The following is a 10852-nucleotide window of genomic DNA, read 5'->3' as shown; positions in this document are numbered from 1 at the left end:
CAGAGGTCTTAGATGTAGAAGGGTGGGCATGAGAAGCGATGCCAGAGCCTAGACCTAATTGGAATTTCAAAATCAGAGAAGGCAAGAAACCCTGGGTTGCTACCGTGATGCCTTTCTACATGGACTTCGAGCGGGAGTCGAAATGCCTACCAAAATGTCCAAAATTACAGCGATAATACAGAAAGTAGATGAGACGCCCCCCGATTTCTATGAAAGACTGTGTGAAGCGTTCCGGACATACCCCCTTTCGACCCTGAGACACCTGAGAATCAACGAATAAACACTGCCACTGTGGCTGAATCCTGTGCAGACATGCAACGACAGCTCCAATAGCTGGACGGCTTTGCTGGGACGAATGCCACATGGGCTTCTGGAGGTAGCAAATAAAGTCTTTGTGAACGGAAACCATGAAGTCCAACAAGAAGCAGATGAAAGAGTGAAACAAACAAACAAAAAGAATGCAACAGGAAGCAGCCCTGCTAGCAGCGGCAGTGAGGAGCTCAGATCCAGTGAAACAGGCTGTTCCCGCGTGGAGAGGGGAAACGAAGAAGAGACCACCTCTAGCCCCAACCAGTGTGCCCACTGCCCTGAGACTAGACACTGGAAGAATGAGTGCCCCATCGCAGAGGGACATCTAAAGGGTCCAAGAAGTTCAGTCGACCCAGCACAGAAAGGTACCAGCCTAAGCCGGCCTTGCAAAATCTTATCGGCCTGGCTGGAGCAGAATCAGAGTAGGGAAGACCCAGCTCCCTGATCCTAGGCCCGCAGGAGCCCATGATCTCATAAGAAGTTGGGGGCCAATCAATGACTTTTATGGTGGATGCCGGGGCTGAACCCTCCGTGGTAACCACACCTCACAGGCTGATCAGCGACTATTGTTGGGGCCACGGGGGACATGACAGCCCGCTCACTGTGCAAGGCTCATTCGTGTCAGCGACGGATCCATCTGGGGACTCATGAAGTTCTCTACTTACTGGAATGCCCCATTCCCCTGCTAGGGGGAGACCTACTGATAAAGCTGCGGACACAAATCACCGTTCCCCCGGAAATCCTGTGAGCCTCACTCTGGGGAGACAGTCGTCTCTGATGACGGCCATGACCGTGTGTCGGGAGCTGCCAGGACGTGCCCCGGCCGTGACAAGGTCACGGGTCGGGAAAGGAACCTGCAAGGCAGCTCTTCTCCTCGGGGTTGTCCCGGGGGCCCAGTATGTCCCTTTCTTCCTTCTGTCTTATTTTTGTTGGGATTTCTATTAATTTGGGGGGATATAATATATAGTAATAAGGCCTCCCTGGAAAAGTCTAAGCCTTTTTGGAAATGCTCATGATTGCTCTGGCTCAGGACTTGACCACAAACATCATGTCAGAAAAGAAAAGGCCACAGGTATCATTTGGCTGCTTGCTTAAAAGATTATAATGTTCTAGAATAGAAAAGAGTAGAGGCATTTAGGTTTAGAAGTAGATATACTGCTTTAGTTTACTTGCTCCTTCGTTGAAAGAGTTGTCATTATTGCTATTTCCTTGCTGCTATTTGTTCATTGTTTTCCTTTCTTTAAACAACATGGGATATTATGGGTATTTTTGTAGAATTAGAAAATGGGGTACATAGGATTTCAATAGAAGATTTATATTAACCAGCTTCACTGCCATTTTCTCACTATTAATAGAGGAGTTTTGCTGCTTTAGAGGTGTTTTTGCTGTTTAATAGTTAATCATTGTCAATTGAGATTTTGTGGTTTCAGGTAAAGAAAAATATCAGGGTTTTCTCATGGTAGTCTTCTCAGAAATGTCAAATCTGTTACTGTGACCCTTCCCATGTATTGTTTTATTACCCAAAGAATTCATACTATATCTGGAATCTATGGAACATTGTTTTTGTTAGAATGAGAATGTTAGGCCATTGAGGCAAGAAGACTATGTACGGAACATTTAAGAAAGAAACCCTGTAATCAGGGACGTTCTAGATGAATGCATTGGGGAAAAACATGGGAACAAAAATATTGACAGAAGCACGAAACAATATCTGATGTAATATGTGTTGGCTTAAGGGAGAGGCAACGTTCATTCTATAAAAACTGAGCTATCCTGAAAAAAAAAAAAAAAAATGGAAGCGTCACACCGCTTACAGGCCTCAGCTCAGGGAAAGATGAACGCATGTATTGTAACCTCAGGACTACATTAGCTAAACTCTCTCAGGAGACCAGTTATCTTGGATCGACATGTTACCCCCCAGCCTGACTCCAAGCCCGATGCACCCTGAGTCCTCAGGCTATTCTCCCTTTGAGATCTTATATGGGAGAAAACCCCCGGTGATAGGAAAACTCAAGGGAAACCCCTAACAACTAGCTGACCTGGAGATGTTTCCACACCTCCATTTCCTGAGAAAAGTCTTCCACCCTATCGCCCGAGAAACCTTTGAGAGGACACCCATTCCTTTGGGCAATTGGGTTCATCCCAGGCATCCAGGAGACGAGATATGGGTTGAAGATTGGCAAGAAGAACCATGTCCGCCAGGAGACAGGCCCTCACACAGTTGTCCTGGCGACCCCTACCGCTCTTAAACTTACAGGCGTCATCCCTTGGATCCACCACACCAGAGTCAAGAAGGCAGCGGCTTCCTGTGATGAGGACACCTGGAAAACAATCTGGGACCCCAGAGATCCCCTCAAGGTCTGGGTCCAAAAACAACGGCACTCACCCACCAAAGACGCTGCGCCTGCTCTAGCCGCTCCAGAAGCTGACTAGTCACGTGCCATTCACGCACGGCAGAAGCTTGAGGATTCTTCAGCCTTGTTCAAGCAGCTGGCTGGTCAACTCACGGAAGCTTGAGGACCTGGCACTCAAGATGTCAATGGGTTTTTATTGTCAACTTTGGCCTCTATTCCTGATTGATATTATTGCTGTACTATTTGCAACAGGACTAGCTTCAGTCCCGCCCCAGGACTGGGATTTCTGACTGGGTCAGAAGCTGCGGTTAGCTGTCTGTTAACTCACCGCAGTGGGAAGCTTCATTCTAATTAGATGTTTCTATGATCGGTTCTCCCTCCTATCTAAATCGCTCACAGGATGGCTGACACCCCTCACGATAGGCTCAGTTGCTATAGCCGTGACAACTCAGAGATGCGGAGAAAACCTTTTGCTAGTGCTCAGTTACCTGTTATGTGCAGCTGCTTTGGAGCCTTTTGGGGTCCCTTGCTGTAACAGATGGAGCCGTGCCTTATCCATCATGCACCTGTCAACATTACAGTCAACCCTTGGAAAAATCCCTTACTCAACCATTAGCTAGAGCAATGTATAGATAGCCTATCCTATAGGCCGATCACCCTCTGCCTTCATAACCATGCGGTGTATATCCAGGGTCCTGGGTGCCAAAAATGGTTCCCAGCTGTGTCCCCCACTGACGCTACCTTTCCCCAACCAGAGGATCCAAACCCCGGGCGACACCCTGACACCATGGCCTTGCCATCACGCCCCTGCGCCTCCGTCTATGCCCAAAGGCCATGTAGATGTTACAACCCAGAACAGCTGTCTGTCTGCCAAATAAATGGAAAAACCTACTGAACAGGACAGTAATGCAGACAAATGAAATCACGGACCAACTTTGCCCTTCAAAATCAGGCTCTGCCTGTTGGCAGTATGACCCAGGTTACAGAGTTAACACCACTTAGACCTTCATCTGTACCAGATTTTCAATGCAACCCCTCACCTTCTATATGACACCAACCCCAGTTGGCCAGGGATAGCTGGCTTTGCTCATCCTTAGGGGTTCCACGGTATTTAGCTACACCAGTACCATTAAATATTGCAACAGCCATGGGAATTCTGATAGACCACCCTTAGAAGGGCCAGTCTTAAGGGCAATTGAGTTAACTCAAAAGGATCCAGAATGCTTTACAAATGATGGAGGAACTGAAGTTGGGCAATTTAGCCAGGGATGAATGTAATCAAAGTGTAAAGGATGAATGGCCCACTCATCTTCCCAGAGACAAAATATGGCACTGGCCCATCAAGGCCTTTTCTTAGTTTGTGGGACAGATGTTTACTTATGTCTACCAGTCAATGGATGGGTATCTGCACCTTAGCTTTCCTCGATCCCCAGATGAATATTGGCCCTAACAACCAGACTCTAACTGTACCTCTGATAGCACAGACCTGGTCAAAAAGAGCCATCCAGGTTATCCCCTACTGGTTGGTTTGGAAGTTTTGGCTAGGTTAAGTATTGGAATAGGAGGCATTGCTTCATCAATCACCTTCTACCATACACCATCCAAGGACTTCACAGGAAGGAGGAAACAGGACAGGCTCTGTCTTGAAAGCAGGACTCCATCTTGGGCCGGACTGTGGACTTTAAGCTCTATGCCTAGTATCTATGGAAACGACATATGAACTGGAAAAGTAGGCCCCCGGAAGAGCCCCAGGGCTCTCCTTTGCCTAAAAGAATACCCTAATTATCTGTGTAACAGAATAGAATCATACATTCTATTAAGCCTTTTGGGGTATGACCACAGGCCTATTGGTCTTAACTATCTAGGCTTAACTACCTAGGCTTCAGGCATATGATTGCCAGTTAACTTTGATTGTATCTTTCTTTTTCCTTTGTTCAGACTGGTTTCAGGAACCTTATACATTTAGGGATTAGAAGGTTTTCACAAAACTGGTTGGGGTTCTTGGCTAAGAGGAGACTCTGCCTTGGCCCCCGCCGGTGTAATGAACTGCACTCTACCATCTGCATTGTCCTTCTGAGTGAGTTTGTTTCTCAGAACGCGTGGCTACAACACACAGACAAGATTGAGAGAGTAGCCACATCTTTAGTGGCCTTAGAGGAGAAGCTAGATTTCTTGGCTGAGATGTTTTCACAAAATAGGAGAGGGCTACACCTCCTGACAGCTGAAAAGGCAGGACTCAACCTCTTCTTGAATGTAGAATGCTGTCTTTATGTAAAGCAATTAGGAATAGTCAGAGACATGGCCCAACAGCTAAGGGAATGAATCATGAAAAGCAGAGAGGAACTAACAAATTCCTGGGGTAATTGGAACAATATCTGGAGCTGGGCATTCTGGCTTCTCCCATTAACCGGTACTCTCTTCATGTCCTTTCAGGCCTTTTTTTGGCCCTGTATTCTCAAAGATATTACCCAGTTCATCACCTCTCGAATGGAATCCATAAAGTTACAAATATTAATAGCTCAATATAGTCCCCTAAACGACGGGGAGTTCTGAATGTCCTATCAAACATGAGATGATGCTTTCTACAATGAGTGATAGACGCATCAAGAGGGGGTAATGAAGAGGAAAAACTACAGATTTTTACATAGCCTCCTTCTCCTTCTGCCTCTGTAACTCAGCTTGCTCTTTCCAAAGTCTTGATCATGTAGGTCTCAAAATGTGAGGACTCACAATACTGGGAACTGGAATTAATCGCACTCACCCTTGTCCTCCTTCTTGCAATTTCCCTAGCCCCTGCAAACCTGCAAACTCTCTTAATCACGCCTGTCCATGTATAAAAACTCTGTAACCCCTTTGTTTGGGGCTCAGAACTTGGAGTGTTAACTCCTCTGGGCCCCCGGCATAATAAACCTGAATTCTCCAACTCTCCAAGTGTTAGTGCTTGGTTTCTGCAATGACTGAAACACCTCCAGCCTCCTGGTCTCTGAAGTTGCAGGTCCCTCGCTTGCAGACAGGTGGTCACAGTTCAAATCATTTTGTGAAAACCTGTGTCCCCAGGCTGCAGAGGGTACTAGAAAAACCTACGTACTCAGGGTACCCTGTGGCTTCCCAAGTGGCACTAGTGGTAAAGAACCACTTGTCAATGCAGGAGACACCAAGAGATACGAGTTCAATTCCTGGGTCAGGAAGATCCCCTGGTGGAGGGCATGGCAACCCATTCCAGTATTCTTCCCTGGAGAGTCCCCAGTGGCAGAGGAGCCAGGCAGGCTACAGTCCATGGGGAGGCAAAGAGTCGGATTTAGCAGGCTGAGGGCAAAGCATCTTTGGGAAGAATTCTGAGAGCAAAGCTTTGCAGGAACCCAAGGCCCCCAGGTGCTTCCCACCAAGCAGGCATTCCCCACCACCCCTCCCCCAAGGGCACAGGCAGAGGCAGCGGAGGGCCACACCCATCCTAGAAAGAGCCTCTCCCCAGGCAATCTGCCCGACTTCCTTTGTTTCTAGAAGTTCCCGCCCTAATCCTCGCTCAGCAGAGGTCTCTGGAGTGCGGGGTGTGAGGCTGCAGCTCAGGGCTCCTAAATGCGGGTCTTCACCCGCCGTGTTTCAAACACCCTCATAATGTAAGTCAGCTAGCCCAGGAGTCAGGCCCATTGTCTCCCGTGAATTGTGCTGCGACCTGCTCTCTGTAATGCAAAAGAAAGGAGAACTCCCGGGGTGATCTGCAAAGAGAATGCACCAAAGGTAAGCACCCAACACAGAATGTGATTAACATGTCAGAGTAGTCTTGATTGCCGCCTACCGATCAGGAACAGAGGAAGCCCAAAAAAGGCTCGAAAAGGGCAGCAGAGACCAGAACCTTTTTTCTTCATTTTCGCTGCAGCAGTTGCAGGTCAAAGAGCTGTGTGGATGCCGTTGACGGTATTTTCTCAACCTGTGGATGTGAGTTTGCGACAACATCCCCAGAGAAGACTCGGAGCAGCAGGAACAAGAGGAGGAAATGGCAGCTTCTCAGGTAAACGTCCTGTCCGGGTCTGGGGCTGGGCTGCTTTTCCTCCTGAAATGCCTGGACTGAGAACCTGCAAACCTTTAGTTCTCTGATTCTAAGTTTTCTCCCTGGGTGGTTTGTCATTGTCTACTTCTTAGTTTTTCATTTTTTTTCTTAGTATAGTGAAGAGCAGCTCTTTAGACTAACTTCTCCATTAAATCCCAGAGCCTGTTATCCATTGTCTGTATCCCGGCTTTCTCTAGAGCCTAATCAATTCTCAACATGAATTAGTGACGTTCAGTTGTTCACTATATGCCCTTTGGGCGAGATCGACACGGGCAGGCACTGCTACCAGAGACTCCCATTGGGATGTGGTCTGGTGTTAGGATCATAGTGAATTAGGGGAAATCGCGTGATGAGTTTACATGTGGATGCAGCTTCAGCTCATTAGAGCAGGAGTTACAGATTGTCCTTATAAATAGAGTGAACTCAGCGGTCCATAGTTCTTCAGAAAAGATTCAGAAATAAAAACGTTGCAGAGACTGCTCTATATCGATAAGTGAGACTAACTACTTAAATGTAGTATTAGGCTACAGATCAGGGAAGGCACATATGAAGTGAAATTTGCATAAAACAGTTTTTTAAAATATTTATTTATTTGGCTGCACTGGGTCTTCATTGTGGCAGGTAGGATCTTCAGTCATCCTTGTAGTTTTCAGGTTCTTTGGTTGTGACATGTAAACTCTTAGCTACAGCATGTGGAATCTGGTTTCCTGATGACGGAAAGAACCAGTGCTCCTTGCATTGGGAGCTCAGGGTCTTAGTCATTGGATCATCACAAAGTCCCCAAAATAACATTTTCTAATGATAGATTCAGATCATAGTTTCCATAATAGTGACAAAATACCCGTGCAGTGATAATGCATTCTTCCATGTACTTCTTGCCCCATGACTCATGTTCACTGGTTTAGGTGTTTCTGTGAGATTCCCATTCTATGTATTTGTTTTTTCCATTTGACTTGAGCAAGTTTCTTGGAAAGAAAAAGTGAGGGATGTACCTAAACTGTCACAATTAATTGGGTAGTTTCATGTCTTCTTTCTTTCTTTCTGCTTTGGAAAATGAACACTCAGGTGTGTTCAGCAGAGATGCTGGGTTTTGGGAGTGGGGGTTTTCATCCCAAGCCCAGGTCTGATCTTTTCCAGTACACTCCATGCTCACATCACAGAGTCTCATCACAGTTTTGTATTTTCCAAAATGTTTACAAAAATCTTATTAGTCCTAATCTATGCTCAACTGTATTAAAATTTAAAATTCAGCTCAGTGTAAAAAAAAAAAAAAAAAAATTAAGTCAGTGTAAATAAAGAATATCATCCTCAAACATTATGTACATTTTGAATCCATTCAAAATGACCTGAGTTTAGTGACATGAAACTTTTCTCTCTTACCCTTAATGAGTATACAGCCCCATTGGAGTGTAGATCAGTACTCAGTGAGATGAACTTAGTAGACTCTGGGATTTGGTGTTGGACAGGGAGGTCTGGCGTGCTGTGGTCCATGGTGTCGTGAAGAGTCGGACCTGACTGAGCGACTGAACTGAACTGGAATGTATGTATGGAAATACTAACATGACCTGATCAATTATTTCTTCTTCTTCTTCTTTTTCTGGTTAGTTTTTTTCATAGAACTTCTGTGGAAGGGAATGACTACCCACCCCAGTATTCCTGCTTGGTAATTTCTTGGACAGAGGAACCTGGCAAGTTAGAGTCCATGGGTCACAAAAAATTGGACATGCCTGAGTGACTAAACCTTTTCTTGGCTTTAGTATTCTTTACAGTTACAGAAACTTCTATCGCCTTTTCTTAGCATTGTCTCTGTGAATCTGTCTGTGTTTTATTAGTTAAAATCTGAAGTACATAAGCTGAAGTAAAGTTTAAGCTCTGCCATTGAATGACTGTTAATATTTGTCAAAATGTATAAGAGCAACATTACTGATATTCATTATTTCTAACTAACCTAATCTCTGAGGTGGGGAGGGAATCAAGCTTCCCCCAATCTTGAACATCCTCAAGAATTCCCTTCTGACTACTCCTGTTTCTCACGGGTGGAAAGGACCAAGCTTTCCCCACTCCTGCAAATTCAATGGATGACTGCCACTTGGGAAGGCTTCCAGACTATCCTATTAGGCCCATTAAAACCTGTAAAACAGTTACAGTTCCAACTTAAGTATGAATTCTTATCTTACTATTCTATTTCATTACGGTTCAAAATCCTCATTCATCGAGCAGAATTTTCAACATTTCTAACTCAAATAACCTTGCTAAAAATGTGGCACTTTGGCCCCACTTCAGAACTCTTGGCTCAGAATACACCTAAATTTTTTTTTTCCTGTTTCTTTGATAAACAATTTATGTCACAGGAGTAGAACACCGAAAAATAAATATGCTAATGTTGCCCTGATGATTTTATAATTTCTCTTTCAGATGAGAATAGTTTCTCTAATGGCTTGTGGATCATAACTCATCCTCTTTTCTTCACATTAGAAATTGGGTAGAAAGGATTACTGTGTAAAAAAATATATTTTGTAATACCAGGCAAGCCACTAAATCACGACCACGTCTCTGAACTTGCTGTTTCCATATTGGGTCACATAAGGAAGTCTTCCCACGGCCCCATGGCATCTGCACTTTGTATTTCAGGGACGGCTGACGTTCCAGGATGTGGCCATAGACTTCACTCAAGAGGAGTGGGAATGCCTGGACCTTGGTCAGCGGGAATTGTACACGGATGTGATGTTAGAGAACTATGGAAACCTGGCCTTCTTGGGTGAGAATAACTGCCATCCAGAATCGCTTACCTACCCACTAGGTTTTGGTTCCTTCATTTCTAGAATGTCTTCTGAAATTTTCTGCTTCCCAGAGTAGTTCCAGATCTCTGCTTTCTAGGGGGAAATGAGTGTCTGTGAGTTTAGAAAGAAAGGCTTCATGATGACTCGTTATGCTGGTGACGTTTTTCTTCCTTGATGCACTTCGCCTCCTTCATTTTGGTTAGTGGTAATAGTGTAAGTTCTGTGGTATTAAATAGTTGCACACTCTCTTAATTTCACATTGACACTATTTACTTTTGCCATAGTACTACTTGACCAGAATCCCAGGATCTGATTGATAGGTGTTTGTTAGTATTGTATAGCGGCTTTGAATAAACTATTTCCAGATATCGCTTTCTAGAACAAAATGTGTCTCATCTCACCTGAATACATATTGGATTCGATACTGATGAATCTCTAACAACACAAAGTTTCCTTTCTGTGATCAACAGGGCTTGTCTCTAAGATGGACCTGGTCGCCTTGCTGGACCAACTGAAGGATCCCAGGAATACAAGGAGAATGGAGACAACAGCCATTTACCCAGGTATGTATGAATGGACGGAGATGATGACTCAGGTGAGTGGTCCCAGGAGCAACGAGGAACTCCTCCTTCGTCACATGGCTTTGGAAGATTTACTTCAATGGAAATGGTTTTTTGAAAACCTGGGTTTGTGTCTGCTACTGTTGTAGAAATGTATCACCTGCCCCATTCTGTCTCTTAAGTCATTCATGAATTTATCTCCAGTGATTACTTTTCTCCACCACCGTGTGAACTAAAAGTCTCCTCTTGGCTTGTGACAAATTGCATTCATTCGTTACTCTTCCATTGCTTGGGGACCCTAGGAAAACTCTGCCCAATTCTGAGTAAATATGTGACAGTCCTTTTCAAGTTTCCTTCTACCTCTAGACAGAAATGTGTGAGTGGAGTGGTAGACAAACTGCCAAACTTCTAGGAATACTGGGGATTGGTTTTTATCCTCTGGTTTATAATTTCCTATCCACTGGGAGCTACACATAGGACCTTCTATATGCATTTCAAATTCAAGTAATTTTTCACTGCGGAAAGCAAAACCTTGTGAAAATGAAGGAATGCACATCTCAGGTTGACTTCAAAGTTTCTCTTTCACTTATGTGATCTCATATTAAATATCTTAAGTGTATTTGCCCTCATTCTAACTTGTTAAAATACTTTATTATATTCTATTACCTCATAGAATTTTAAAATAAATTGACATAAACTCAGCACATTTTCCACTATATTATTAATAGTTGATTCAAACTATGACAATTTTTAGGTTATATTAAGAAATCTTTTTTAAAAGTTCCAATTGGAATATAACTG

At 44.3% G+C, this 10852-nt stretch overlaps 1 protein-coding gene across 1 annotated transcript in view; it reads left to right on the top strand.

The window, feature by feature from the left end:
* The first annotated feature begins 3337 nt into the window (after nt 1-3337).
* The window catches only part of LOC133055203 (zinc finger protein 107-like), a 78182-nt gene continuing 70667 nt past the window's right edge, over nt 3338-10852 (top strand). The window contains 4 exon segments of the mRNA XM_061140629.1: nt 3338-3524; nt 6605-6672; nt 9343-9469; nt 9962-10054. Of these exon segments, the coding sequence (XP_060996612.1) occupies nt 3338-3524; nt 6605-6672; nt 9343-9469; nt 9962-10054 (475 nt within the window).

The sequence above is a fragment of the Dama dama genome, chromosome 4 (assembly GCF_033118175.1).
Source record: "Dama dama isolate Ldn47 chromosome 4, ASM3311817v1, whole genome shotgun sequence".
Taxonomy (NCBI): Eukaryota; Metazoa; Chordata; class Mammalia; order Artiodactyla; family Cervidae; genus Dama; species Dama dama.
Note: the sequence above shows the minus strand (reverse complement) of the source record. Positions and strands in the feature narration are given on the sequence as shown.